The sequence below is a fragment of the Lissotriton helveticus genome (genome assembly GCF_964261635.1).
Source record: "Lissotriton helveticus chromosome 1_1 unlocalized genomic scaffold, aLisHel1.1 SUPER_1_unloc_28, whole genome shotgun sequence".
In the NCBI taxonomy this organism is placed as follows: domain Eukaryota; kingdom Metazoa; phylum Chordata; class Amphibia; order Caudata; family Salamandridae; genus Lissotriton; species Lissotriton helveticus.
Window position 1 is genome coordinate 1,038,299 of NW_027611668.1, and position 14,552 is coordinate 1,052,850.

At 43.3% G+C, this 14,552-nt stretch overlaps 1 protein-coding gene across 1 annotated transcript in view; it reads right to left on the minus strand.

Annotated features, from left to right (window-relative positions):
• LOC144805817 (uncharacterized) overlaps positions 1-14,552 on the minus strand; it is a 108,035-nt gene that overhangs the window by 67,128 nt on the left and 26,355 nt on the right. The window contains exon 4 of the mRNA XM_078672294.1: positions 4,290-6,144. Within this exon, the coding sequence (XP_078528420.1) occupies positions 4,290-5,427 (1,138 nt within the window). The 5' untranslated portion in view covers positions 5,428-6,144. The remainder of the gene's footprint in view (positions 1-4,289; positions 6,145-14,552) is intronic.

Here is a 14,552-nt window from a genome sequence, read left to right on the forward strand (position 1 = left end):
TAGCTGTTTTTGGAACAGAGTTAGATTTGACCTTTATCCAATGTACATAGTTTTTTAAACAAACACAGTCCACCAGCAAAGACCTCAAGGAATTCCTCGATCCAGTCTCAATTAGCATTACTAACAACCCTAACTGGTGGTAATTCGTTTAGGCAGACAGATCTCATTGGGATAAAGGCAGATATGTAGATCACGTTGATGGAAGCAACTTATGAGCGAGTCCCGCTTCATCGAGACATAGATTTTACCAGGGATGACTCTCCCTTTGAAGTCAATTGTGCCCCAGAAATAACCCAGCATCTCAATAGTCACCATACCTTAACCTTTTGGTCTAATGTCTGGCTTCAACAGGGTGACTTTGCTCAGCAGATTACACTCATAAAATGTTTTGGGGACTAGCGGTATCTTGGCCCCAAAGTCGAAAAGCATGCTCACTGGAGCATCATTGATCAAAATTAGCTCCTCAGGGCCATCTCTGGCATTCCCTGTGACAGGGAGAACATTGATTCCTTCCAAATCTTCTTCATAAAGATCAACTTCCCTGACTTTTTTATGCCCGTGGCCCGTTTTGCAGCTCTTTGAGACGTGACCTTTTCTCTCACAAGTTTTGCACATGGCCTTCCAGCCTGGGCAGTCTTTAACCCGTTGACTGTGGTGCGAATTTCACCGCTGTGCGGGCATATTAATGAGTGGGTGCAGTTCGGACAGCCCCTAGTCGTCCTCCGCACATGCCCACTGTGACGTTAGGGGGCCGTCCGACGCACGCAACGGGTTAAAGTAGGCGATATGGCCAGAGTTGCCACACCTGAAGCACTTCCTCTGAAAATTCTTTGTGTTAAACAGCTTTGAAGTGGTGCTCAATTTGGGTTTAACAAATCTATCCACCACCACCTTGACATTAATGTTCTCCTTTTTATCACCTGTACTGTCTTTGCGTATAATATCAACACACACTTTTGAATGCCCATGACTTTTGGCTATGGTCAGCACTTCTTGAAGCGATGGTGTGTCTTTTTGCCACAGGGCATGTCTTGTTTTGTCGAGGGCGCATCCTAACATAAACTAATCTCTGAAGCGATCATCTAAAGCGGCTCCAAAATTGCATGTGGAAGCCAATTTGCGCAAGGTAGTTATGTACTGTTCGACCGACTCATCCTGCCTTTGCATCCTTCTCCTGAAGTGAAATCGTTGAAGGACAGTACTCACTTTGGGAAGGTGGTGCAAGTCCAACTTTTTGAAGCAGATCTCGTATTCATTAAGTGTGTCAGAGTCACTATCAGAGAGTTCAGGAAGGTGTTCAAAGAATTCTTGTCCCTCAGAGCCCAAACAATGCATTAACAATGGGGCTTTCCTCTCTGCACTTAAGGAAGTGCCACAGACACAAGTATAATGTGTGGAAACCTTCTTCCACGAGAGAGGAGGAACTTCTGGAACTGTCAACAAGAAGGGAGGGGCAGTGACATTGTGCATGATGTACGAGCTATGTTTTGACCTAGTTACTACTTAAGGGTGATCTTCAATGATCTGCGTACAGTGCACAATATCCACGCACCTTATAAGCTGTGCGCATCAGCGGCACTGCGTGAAACTTCAGCAATTAAAATTTAGGCCAATGCGCATAATGCCAAAAACTGTATTTGCTGTGAGCATCAGTAGAACGATCAGCCCGATTACAGATGGCACATATTTATACAGGGAGGAGTCACTTTAGTCTGGTGCTCAATTCCATGTGTAGATGTGAGTCTGGTGGTGCCTGATAACTGAAAGGCACACATTCGTTTACATACAATTTCATATATGCCTGATTTATTATTCCTATTACAGCGCCTTCTACCTTGAGAAGGCCCATCCGAGACCAGTGTGTGGACAAAACCCATGCCGACAAATCGAGGGCAAAGGGATTGGGACATGGTCTAGGAACACTTACAACAAATCCTACATCAAACCTCACGTTTAACTGATGGAGCGCTATGAGCGACCTGAAGCGTAATACTGAGAAAAAGTAACCTGGAGAATTGCTGCAAATTAAAGTAAATACAAAAAAACGAATAAAGAACTACATAACCACAGCTGTGTGACCTGGAAGCCGATTGTATTTCAATAAAGCCCTAGTTTGTGATTACCTTACAGTGCTCACATTATCATCCGCGCTAGAAGAGATGGGAGCCTGGGATGTCTGGTCACAGAAGGTCATTTACATACAAAGGGGATGACAGCCTGTTCACAACGCACAGCACAACTTGTTTACGTAAAGTGCTTGTACACAGAACAGGGTAAAGTCTTGTGTCTCTTTTTTTCATTTTCTTTAATATATCCTGCACCTCGCTGTATTCTTCTATTTCTCTCATTTCAATTCATCATAAATTACTCAATTTCACTATTGCTTTATCGGCACAAGTCAGGGGGGGAGGGGGTAGCCACAGTTTAAGGGGTCCCCCCACTATTATGTAGAAACGGGAATCAGTTCCACCTAGATCCTTAGCCTGCAATTGGTAATTGTTACTTTGTGCCCCAGCACTGCAGGCACAGGCCTCTGAGTGTTTGTTTGTGTGAGTGGCGCAAGAGAGGAACAGAGAACTTGACAAAATTAGCGCTTCTATTGCTTAATACATTGTAAATGTGAAACACTTTGGGGCTGGATAAAGAATAACATCAGGAAACAAACGCAAATTAAAAGTACATTTTATTTATTCGCTGAAAACTGTTTAAAAATTTAATTTCCAAGTTCCACATATCTGTTTAAAAATATTTACACTTTCAGTCATTTCCGAGTTTAGTTACAAACTGATAGTGGAAAAAACACATGATGAATAAAAACTGAAACCAAAAACTTACTTTTACATTATTTTATGTTTCTTGTTTTTAAAACATGCTGTCAACCTTTCACGTGAAAATTATTATAAGGGCCTGACATCACTTCTTGTGACATCACTACATGTGACGTCATTGTGATTTGCATATGATAATGGGCTCCATCACTATTTTCCTTACCTGTTCCCTGTTTATTTGCATGACATGGGTCTGTAGGTATTAAAAATAAACATATAAATTAACAGGTGTTCAGCCCGTTTCTCTGGTGATGTCACACATTGGCATGTATTCGGCTGCTTCTTCTTTTTTTAGGTGAGTACAAATAACGCGCCATTACCCCTCCTTCCATTTCTCTCTTTTTCTCCCTCTTTCTTTGTCTCTCTCACTCTCTTTATCCCTCCCCCTCTCTATCTCTCACACACTCCTGTTAGCTTTAGCTTCATGAATGTCACTGCCACTTCTGGCATTCATACGACAAATCCTTCAGAACATTTGAGGACAAGGGATAATCAGTGTGGAAGACGTGTTGCTGGGAGTGCAACTGATTGTCCTGGCATATATATGCTTTTGATGTGGGATTTCGCTATTTCACCACATCGCCAAGTCGGAGAGGAGTCATGGGTCGCACTTAGTAATAAGGCGCGAGGCACGAGCTGATCCATCTACCGATAACAGTGTGTAAAAGATGCACCAAACATTACTTAAAAACAAGGTATGTGCTCTTTTATATCTGAAAATAGGTTATTTCTTGAACACCTGTGCTTCGCTTTAGTTCATTACATACACTGCAGTGGCATTTGTTAATAGTAATACATGCATTTTACCAATGAAGCTTCCATCTCCAGAGCCCTGACAACATGTCCACTCTGGGTGTGTTGGGTTTAAAGGTTTTATCACTAATCCGACAAGTTAGCTGAAAATACCGCTGTTAGTCCCAGTATTGTTCAGTGTTGCTTTTACAGGTAGTGTGGTCAGGTGCGATTGAATGTTTTTCTTTGTATCTCTTCTTCACCAAATAAAAATCAACAATGTTTCTTTTTAATCCACATTGTGCTTGTCTCCCACTGTGTATCCTGGTACATCATGTCACTTTGCTATGTGTACGGAAGTGAACAATCACTGGAAACAAACACTTTTATAATTCTGCAAATACTGTTATCTGTTTTTCTTCTTTACTGCTATTCAGGTCTTCTATCATTGGTATTTCAATGTCCTACATAATTTGAATTTGATCTTTTTCCGTAATTCATTCCTCTCACAATAACTGCACTGTTCTGCTCTGGTCTATGTCCTTAGAAGGGTCAATATTATTTTTGATGTTCTTAAATTCTTTCCGGAATCTCTGCATCTCTAGGATTATTTCCATGTGAGTTAAATGAAGGAGAGTATTCACTGAGGGCTGTGTGGGATCGAAAATTGACAAAAGCCCTTCACACTTTCAGTGCCCTTCTATGTTTTCCCCCTGTGTGTTCGCTGATGACTTTGTAGCTCTAATCGTCGACTAAAGCTCTTCCCACATTCATTGCACTTGAGTGGCTTTCCCCCTGTGTGTGTTTGTTGATGTTTTCGTAGGGTTGATAACTGACTAAAGCTCTTCAAACATTCACAGCAATCATATAGTTTTTCCCCTGTGTGTGTTCGCTGATGGCTTTGTAGGTGTGATAACTGACTAAAGCACTTTGCACATTCACTGCATTTGAATGGTTTTTCCCCTGTGTGTGTTCGCTGATGGCTTTGAAGGTGTGATAACCAACTAAAGCACTTTGCACATTCACTGCACTTGAATGGTTTTTCCCCTGTGTGTGTTCGCTGATGTCTTTGAAGATATGATAACCGACTACAGCACTTTGGACATTCACTGCACTTGAATGGTTTTCCCCCTGTGTGTGTTCGATTATGACGTTGAAGGTGTGATAACTGACTAAAGCATTTTGCACATTCACTGCACTTGAATGGTTTTTCCCCTGTGTGTGTTCGCTGATGGCTTTGAAGGTTTGATAAACGACTAAAGCTCTTCCCACATTCACTGCACTTGAATGGTTTTTCTCCTGTGTGAGTTCGCTGATGATCCTTTAATGTTGTAGAGAAGCGAAAACTACTGTCACATTCAGTACAATTATAGCGTTTTTCCCCTGTGTGTATTCGCTGATGTCTTTGTAGTCCTGATAATTGAATAAAGCTCTTCCCACATTCACTGCACTTGAATGGTTTTTCTCCTGTGTGAGTTCGCTGATGATCCTTTAATGCTGTAGAGCAGCTAAAACTACTGTCACATTCACTACAATGATAGGGTTTTTCCCCTGTGTGTGTTCGCTGGTGTCTTTGAAGGTTTGATAACCAACTAAAGCTCTTCCCACATTCATTGCACTTGAATGGCTTTTCCCCTGTGTGTGTTCGCTGATGACTTTGAAGGCTTGATAACCTACTAAAGCTCTTGACACATTCACTGCACTTGAATGGTTTTTGTCCTGTGTACGTGTGCTGATGAAGCTTGAGTAGTGATGACAAACTAAAGCTCTTGCTGCATGTGTATGATTCTTCTTTCTTGGTTAGTGTCTGTGGGTCGGGTATATATTTGTTTATATCCCATGACTGCATTTCCTGATGTGCCGACATGGCTTATAAAGCACTTGTGTTTTTCTCACACACTTTATATGTGTGCAGTATTTTGCATGTTTTATTTCTGTTTTAACAAAAAAATGCAATAGCCACCAAATATTTACCACACTCCTAATACGTAGAAGGTGTCTTTGTAGGTGATTGTGCCTTTAGATTGGATTATGGCTATGCACGATTGCGGGTAAAGATGTATCTTCCTTCTGACCGGTGCAAATTAGGACAGTCTATTGTATTGTAGATAAAAGAACTCCTCTTCCCTTTACCCATCAGTTGTCTGGCTCCGCTCTGTTGTGCTCTTCTCTGGTTACTGTGGTTTGTCAGGAAAGAGTTTACAATTCTCCTAGAGCACGGAATGATGGCCTGTCATCATTTTATAAAATAGAGCACTGTGGTAATCACATCATACCGATCCGATGATCAAAGCTGGTGTTGGACACTTGTTTATACAGGAGGTGGTTTGTTATTGTTGTTGCCTTATTTTTCTTAAGGTCATTTCTTCGTCTTGTGGCGTGGAGGTGTACAGTTCGGCCTCTTATAATCACTGAACTGCCCTTGATACTTCATCCGGGATTTGTCAGTTTGTGTGCAGGTTCCCCTTTCGCCGACTGCGCTGATGGTTTCCTGAATACTGTAGCTCAATATTTCTGCTATTATGAAGATTTACAGCATTCGCTTCATTATTGATGGTCATTTCACACATTCAAGGCTTGTTTTCTGTTGGATGTAAAGATATTTAAAATTACTAAATTAAAACATAATGGAATGAGAATTCACAATAGTTGTAAAAGACATTTTGGGGGAGATTTACCAAATCTCCACACAATGCAGCGCAGCCCTCCCCCCGCGAGGCTTCGCTGCGTGGCGCGACAGGAAGGGAACAGGAGAGCACCATATTTTCAAAGATATGGCTCTCTCCTTCCCTTTCCCTTGCGTCAGCACTGATTACAGCAGCCGTGCGCCATGCACACACCTTAGCACCAGAGCGCTAGGGTGTGTGTGTGAGTCCAGCATCGGTTTTGTACAGGAAGGACACCCTTCCTGTACAAAATAGTATGTCAGACACGAGGAAAGGCTTTTCCCACTTTGGATGCTTGTTGCGCAGTGCAGCACGCATGCAATGTCAGAAAAGGAAGGATAAATTAATTCATTTCTCCTTCCTTGTGTCTTGTTTAAAATGGTGCAGTTTTCTCACACTAAACCCAATCTACTGATTTTGGTAAAATGGGTTTAGCATGAGAAATCTTGGGTGGTTGCACGGGAATGCCCATGCACCCCCCCTTGGCAGGTCCCAATGTGTGAAGTAATGCGAAGCACTGCTATGCGCTGCTTCACATTACTTTTACATTATTTCCAGCGCTAAAAAAGTTTAGCGCTAGAAAGTAAATTAGGAAAAAAATATTTTGCGCTTTTTTGTGCCACTTCTGTGATGCAAATACGGCGCAATATATTAGTAAATCTCCCTCTTCTTCTTTACCGCCTTTAAAAATTAGCAAGAAATATTTCATCATACACAGATATTTAACTAAAGGTTCTGTTGATTAGGTGACATCTTATTAATGTCTGAAAAAGAGGTGATTTACCAGTGTTTACAGAGTAACTTAGCAAAGTAAAGGTGCTCACGGGGCACCCAAGTGCTTGAGGTATAGCTTAAGATAGACGCATATGGTCAAGATTTCATTTAAACAACAATAGAGTTTAGAGAAAGAGCTGGATCAGGCTGGGCTGCAGAATTTCCAGTAACTCTTTACGAAGTATACAACAAAAGCAACTCCATTTACACACTTCTTCTCATTCTTTCCGATTCACTTAAGATCATCTCAAATGCCAAATCCTGTCTTTACTCGCTGTTCATAAGTCACCTTTGACACTTTCAACAGCTCCCTTGGTTCAAGCACTTCTGGTTTCTTCTAACCTGGAAGATTGGAACATTATTGTGAGTTGAGGGGGGTTTCCTATCACCATAGCATCTGTCCATCTCCCTGAAACTATTGCCGCTTACAGAGCCTGGTTCTGGCCCTGAAAGACAACTTTAAAAAGCAAGTCTTTAGTTCTTCCTAAAGTAGATAAAGTTCTGTAAGATGCAGCTCCATCTGGGGCTTTTGTGTAAAACAGAACGAGGGGTTCAATGTAAGCCCCATCCTTTACATTATAAGCGCAGATCAGGTAAACAAACGTTGATTCATATAATTTAATATTCAATGAGATCAGTCATTTAGTACTTATAGAGAATCCATCACAACCAATAATTTACCTGACATATCCCCGCAGCAGATGTGTGCATATTACTCTTTTCCCCCCTTTTGCAACATTACATGGCATCTGGCATGATGTTGTCCTTTTGGGGCCCAGGATGCTATTTGTGACCGGATGGGCATTTGGAAGAGCGGGAGAAGGTTCAGTTATCCACAGGTGATGCGGCATTTCTACCTTTCCATATTTCTCATATTCAAGTTGACCTATCGAAGCAAAAGGAGGGGCAGAGCCCTATGATCCTCTAGAGCCATGGCCGCTCACTAGAAAACGACGACGAAGAACAGGACTCTAACAGGATAAACTGATTCAACACAAATATGAGGTCAATGTATTATTTATCGCCTTAATGGTCCAAAAGTCACTCTGGAATTAAATCAATACTATTCGAATAATCAATGTTCGATTCATAATAGAGGCATTGCTGTGCTGCAATAAAAGAAATCAGCGGCAACAATAGCTATTCTCACAACAAAGTGTACTTATTTCAAGTTTGGTTTGCATATTTTACGAGAAGGGGATAAAGCTACAACTGATAGACAACATTATAAAGCTTACCAACTTGCCTTATAAAGGTTACTGGTACTTTTAGAACAACACAAAGGTTAAGGAAAAGCCGAAGTAGACAGTGTATCTGCAATGGCGGACAATAACCCTTATTAATAGTGACCACATACCCACCGTCTCCAGGTAGGAGCGCCTAATTACAAAAGACCTGCTAATACGGCGAACGACTACAGTGCATCAAACTGTGACTATGACATTGTTCTATCAAAACATTTGAATTCTGCGTTTATTCTTCTCGTTAGGTCTTGATCCTGAAAGATATAGGCTGATGGGTTTCGGGCTTGTGCTTTATGAACGCTTCAGGACTTCGCGGAACGAATGTCACCCAAACATCGCACCATTTGAGGAGGCCATTGGGGTGAGAGTTGGTCGCGTAAAATGGAGAGCCACGATAAAAGAACTGTTCGAAGAAGCACTGGGGTCACCAGCTTCTCAAAAGGGCATGGCCTCTGTTTAGATAGCTGTCCAGAGGGCCAGAGACCTGGGTGGGGCCATCAATGTAAGCAATGGCCTGTAGCCGCCACGGCTAACTTGTAACTCCTGGGTCAGTTTGCCTGTGTGGTGGCAGCACAGTAAAAATATACAAGTCACTATTCATAGTGCACCAACCAGGATTCAAATTTGCGATCCTCCAGTTTGAGACAAAGACATCAGAAATTATAACACTAAGCCCAGTGCCCCAGGCGATCTGAACGGCATCGGAGTTGAGCCCATTTACGTACATGCAGGCCACAGGCTGTGTGTCCAGCAGCTTCATACGAGATCTGACATACCAAGCCGCCTAAACGTTTCGATCATAAAAGGCTACTCCAGGGAGTCAAGTGCCTTATCGGCATCAGCCTACTTCATGTACCACCCTCCCGCAGTATTTAAATCCTGTCATTCCTAACAGCGCGCTGATTGCTACCGTGCTGTTTTTTCTCTCCCCTGAGGCGGAAGCCGGGGGTTCTCTCAGCTACCTTGCTACTTTTATTTTCCACATTACTGTCATCACGATATTTTAAATCGCCGCATGTTCTCAAGTAGAGTACTTACTTGTTAGAACTTATAGATCACTTGTTAGCCAGAAAATCGCCTTTACCGATTCCTGCGCAGCCGAGTAGGAGCTGGCGCAGAGAGATAGAAATAGGGCTTACCGCCACTGAGAGCTACCATATTGAGAGGGGTAAGGGATTTACACTCTAGCTGCAGGACGCCTCCCACCCTCCTAAACACCCTATAAATTCCCTATGTCATCTCGTCCGCGCAGCGGGCGGGCGCGCCAAAGGCAAGCCTGTCTGCGCCCGTCTGCGCCCAACCGGGACCAGGGGCCACCCCCCCTGGTTGCCCCAACCACAAAGGCTAGCTTATAATAAGGACTTTCTACTTCGATCCTGTCCTCCCATTCCCGATGGCTGCCTTCATCACTTCCCCCCTCTAGAAACCCCCCATGTATGTCCTCACTGTAAACTTGAGCTAATTGACCACCTCACCCAATTGGATTCTAAGGACTACCAAATGTTTCTCCTTAACTGTCGATCTCTGGCCAAGCATAGTCTGGAGATGTCGCTGTTGTTAGAGGAACATATGCCGGATGCAGTATTTTTAACTGAAACCTGGCTTACCCAAGATTTCCAGCCTGATATAGTGCAAGCCCTCATTCCCGGCTATCAGATAGCCCGGTTAGATCGACCACAAGGCAAAGGTGGAGGGCTGGCTATCATTTATAAAGACATTTACACATGTCGCTGCCTAACGGAGTCCATTGCGGACTGTGAAAGTTTCCCTTTTGTCATTGAATTTACACCTAACAATAGCTTCGCTGGCATCCTTATCTACCGTCCTCCTGGTCCCATAAAAAAATTTCTGGCGGATCGACCAACTGTTGTAGCTGAATTAGTCACCTCCCCCTCTAATTTTACCTTACTGGGAGATTTTAACATTCATTTTGATAACTTGCTAGACACCACTGCCATGGGAGTCACAACCAGTTTAGCTGCTATGCAACTAGATCAATTGGTGCCAGGACCTACACACAACAAGGGTAATCTTTTAGACCCAGTATTTAGCAATAGCAAAACTCTAAAGGTTGGCAATATTAGCCATCTTCCTTGGACTGATCATTTTTTAATTTCCTTAACTTGGTCCATTCCCAAAATTTTACCTTCTACCACCCTTTCTCCTACCACCCGAAATTGGTCAAAGATCAAAACAGACGAATGGATGAGCAATCTTACTGCCACTAATCCGTCACTCTCTCTTGATCCTTGCGCTAACAATGAGCTGTTTAACAACTGGATAACAAGCTCCTTGGACTCTGTACTTCCCTATCGAACCTCCGGTGCTAGAAGGAAACAAAAAACCGCCCCTTGGTACTCTGAAGATCTAAGGGAAAAAAAACACCTCTGTAAAAGACTAGAGAGGAAGTGGCGCCTATCCTATGAGCCTACAGATAAAGCGACCTACAGAGAAGCAATTAGGAACTACAAAAACAAAATCAGAGATAAACAATCCATACATTATACGGAAAAGATTAAACTGGCAAAATCTAAGCCTAAAGAAATTTATCAGATTGTGAAAACACTGACCAGGTTGCCATCACGGTTATCAGCTGATGACAACTCATCCTCTCGATGCGAGGAACTGGCCAATGCCTTTTTTTTAAAGGGAAGAACACAATCTATCTCTCCTTCTCTGACCCAGAAACTGATTCGTCTTTGCAAAAACCTAATCCATCGATTACATCAGCGGTCTCCCTCCATAACAACTCTCTGGACCACTTCCCAATGCTGCACCTTGACACCCTTGAGACCTTGATTAACCAAATCAAATCAGGCTCACCTTGTGACCCTGCCCCCCTTGAGATGTTGACCCAAGTTAACAAAGTCATTCTTCCCAATCTAATGGAGCTGTTGAATTCTTCCATTACGGTAGGATAGTTCCACAGTCCTGGAAACACGCCATGGTCCGAGCATTGTTAAAAAAAAACACCCTTGACCCAACTAATTTTAATAACTATCACCCAATATCATTGCTTCCTTGGGCTACCAAGATCTTAGAGAAACACATCAACATCAGTGTAACCCAGTTCTTCGAGCATAACCATCTGCTCGACACCTCCCAGATTGGCTTTCGCCCAAAACACGGCACGGAGACAGCCCTGTTGGCAGTGACAGAAGAGACTAGGCGGATACTCGATCAGGGAGGGTCAGTGGCAGTGATCCTCCTTGACCTGAGTGCCGCCTTCAATACGGTCAACCATAAAATACTTCTGGACCGCCTCCTCGATATGGGAATCTCGGGAGAAGCCCTGGAGTGGTTCAGGTCTTTTCTATCAGACCGAACCTTCCAGGTCTTTGAAGGCACATCGGTCTCCTCGAAGAAGCCTCTGGGATGTGGGGTTCCGCAGGGCTCTTCATTGAGCCCTACGCTCTTTAACGCCTATATGGGACCGCTGGCTGGAATAGTACGTCCGCATGGTATTAACATCATCACCTATGCGGACGATACCCAGCTAGTGGTCTCTCTTGCACAAAGGAGTACCCCACTACCGCAGTCCAACCTAACAACCTGTCTCGAGCATGTCAAGAGCTGGATGACTAAATCATGTCTGAAGCTCAACGATGATAAAACTGAGCTGATGCTTCTAGGCCCTCCAACTCTTTCCACCTTGGAGATGTCATGGCCTCTGAGCATGGGCACAGCTCCCACCCCTAGAGACAACATCAAAAGCCTGGGGGTGTGGATAGACAAATCGTTGACCTTCGACATGGAGGCAACTAAAGTCTCTGCGACCTGTTTTGGCCTCCTAAGGATGGTAAAGAAAATCCTACCACTTCTCCCCTTTGAGGCAAGATAGATAGTCATTCAGGGCTTAATTCAATCCCGCCTAGACTTTAACAATGCTCTGTACCTTGGGGCGCCGGAATACACCCTACAAAAATTACAACGCACTCAGAATTGTGCTGCTCGCACCTTACTTGGCACCCCCCGGAGAACTTCAATAAAAACTGGTCTAAGATCATTACACTGGCTCCCCATCAGGGAGCGAGTCAAGTTTAAATCTCTGTGCATTGCACATCAGGCGTACTGGAAATCAGGTATAGAGATCAATCACCCGCTGGTATTGCCATATGAGCCCACCAAAGTTCTACGATCTTCACATGCTTTTCTAGCCCAAATCACAAGAATTCATAGAGCGAGGGCCGGAGGTCGTTCCTTCGCATATAAAGCCCCAAAAATATGGAATACTCTACCACTTCATCTTAGAGCAGATTCTAACCTTCTGAGTTTCCGTAAGAAACTTAAAACTCTTCTGTTCAATCAATAGTGTTGACTCACTCCTTTTTTTCTTGAGCACTGATGGTAATTTTTAGCGCCTGGACGCCTCAGGGCAGCTGCTAGCGCTCTGTAAATATGTTTTTCATTTCATTTAATTTCATTTCACCTAATGCAGCACTGCGAATACCGTCTGTGTGAGAAAGTGGCTCTATATATGCTGGACCAAAGTAAGGTACAGGGTGTATAGAATCCACAATCCCCAGAGGTATAACAGAGGTTAAAGTCGGGGCTGACCTTACTCTCTAAAGTGCTAGCTTGGTCAAGCAGTAAGGCAGTACCAGAGGACAGTGTAAAGCATATGTTGTACACACTCAGTCAGCAAAAGGTTTCACACACTCAAGGACTGATCTCCAGGCCAATTGTTTTGTATCAAAAGATATAGTTGTTTTATTTTTAGAACCAACAGGTGTCAAAATATACTTTTCTCAATATGAGTGATCTCAGGTAATTACTTTACAAAGAGGCAATAAACTTTGTAAACACAATAGGTACAGGGATTGCAGTAGGCAACACAATTCTAAACACAATTTAACATTGACCTCAATGTGTTCTTCTACATAAATGCAGCTGATTACTTTATTGATTACTTTTGTAACTTCAGGTCTGGATCCTAGATTCAGTCCTGAGGTCTAAGCTGAAAACAGTTTAGTAAAAACGTTTTAGTTATTGCAATGATTTTTAAAGAATATAACGGTATTTTAAAAGTTGACAGAAACTTTTCAGTGAAAAACTAGCAATGTTATCCAATGGAAGGAAATTCAAGTCACAGGTAAAGTAGGTTCTTGTTACTTTTGTAATCCAGGACTGTACTCCTAAGTTCAGTATTCGGGTCTCTACCTAAGACAGGTAAGTAATTACGTTTCAGTATTTGGTACGATTTTTAAGGAATATTTGTAATTTTCAAAAGTAGACAGAAGAAATTTCAGAGAAAAACAGTCAATGGTTTCCTATGGAAGAAAATTCAGGTTACTAGTAAACACGGTTAGGATTACTTTTGCGGTTCAGTACTGGGCTAAAAGGTACAGTACTGGCTTCTCTCCTGATTACAGGTGAGTACTTCGGAATTTGTTATTCGGCTGATTTTAGATGAATATTTTAAAGTTTCAAAACTTCACACTTAGAAAATCTTTCGAGTCAAACCAGTCAATGTTATCCAATAGAAGGAAAGTGAGTTATCGGTTTTCAGGTGAGTACTCGACTGGTGAAGTTAAGATTCTGGGCATAGACTCAGGGGTCCCCCAGGGTCAGGTAGGTACAGTTGGTACACCCTCAGCGGCACAGGGGCAGCCGGGTGCAGAGGTAGTTAGACTCAATCTTATCCCATGAGAGGCAGGGGGCCTTCGGTTGGTGGCTGCTGGCTAGCAGGCCACGCGGTTGTGGAAGCGGGCTCTGGGGTACTTGCTCAGGACAAATGGGGAAGTAGATAGGGACAAAGGTTGCACTGCCAGGGGCACTCGGGCGGCTGGTTGCAGGGTGCCTTTGGGCCATCGGGCGCTCAATGTTATTCAATAGAGATCTTGAAAAGGGAACAAAGGCTGCAGGCTCAGGGACAGAGGATCCTCTGGAGCGACCATCACTTGGAGGAGTAAGTTGGGATCTTGGAGGATAGGTAAGCACCCAGAAATTGGGCACAGGGGGCCGTGGGGAGCCGGGTGCAGGGGTGTCTTTTGAGGTCTGGGAATCTTACCACCTGCTGGTTTCGGTCGGAGGGGTCCTTTGTCCTGAGGCTGCAGGCGTCGTCTGGGTCATCGAGGAGGGTCCTTGGGCACTGGATTCCAAGTCAGAATCGCCGGGGGGACGTCCTCAGGGTCTTAGTTCACTCTGTGGTTCTGAAAAATCTGGATTCATATAATAGTACTGGACTCGAGAATAAAAACTTCGTCGAAACAGGACGAATTTGGTATCAAAAGACCGAGAATGACGAGTACATCAAGTACATGTATTTTCGGCGTATTCGAGTGACGATTTCACCTCGAAATCGTCAT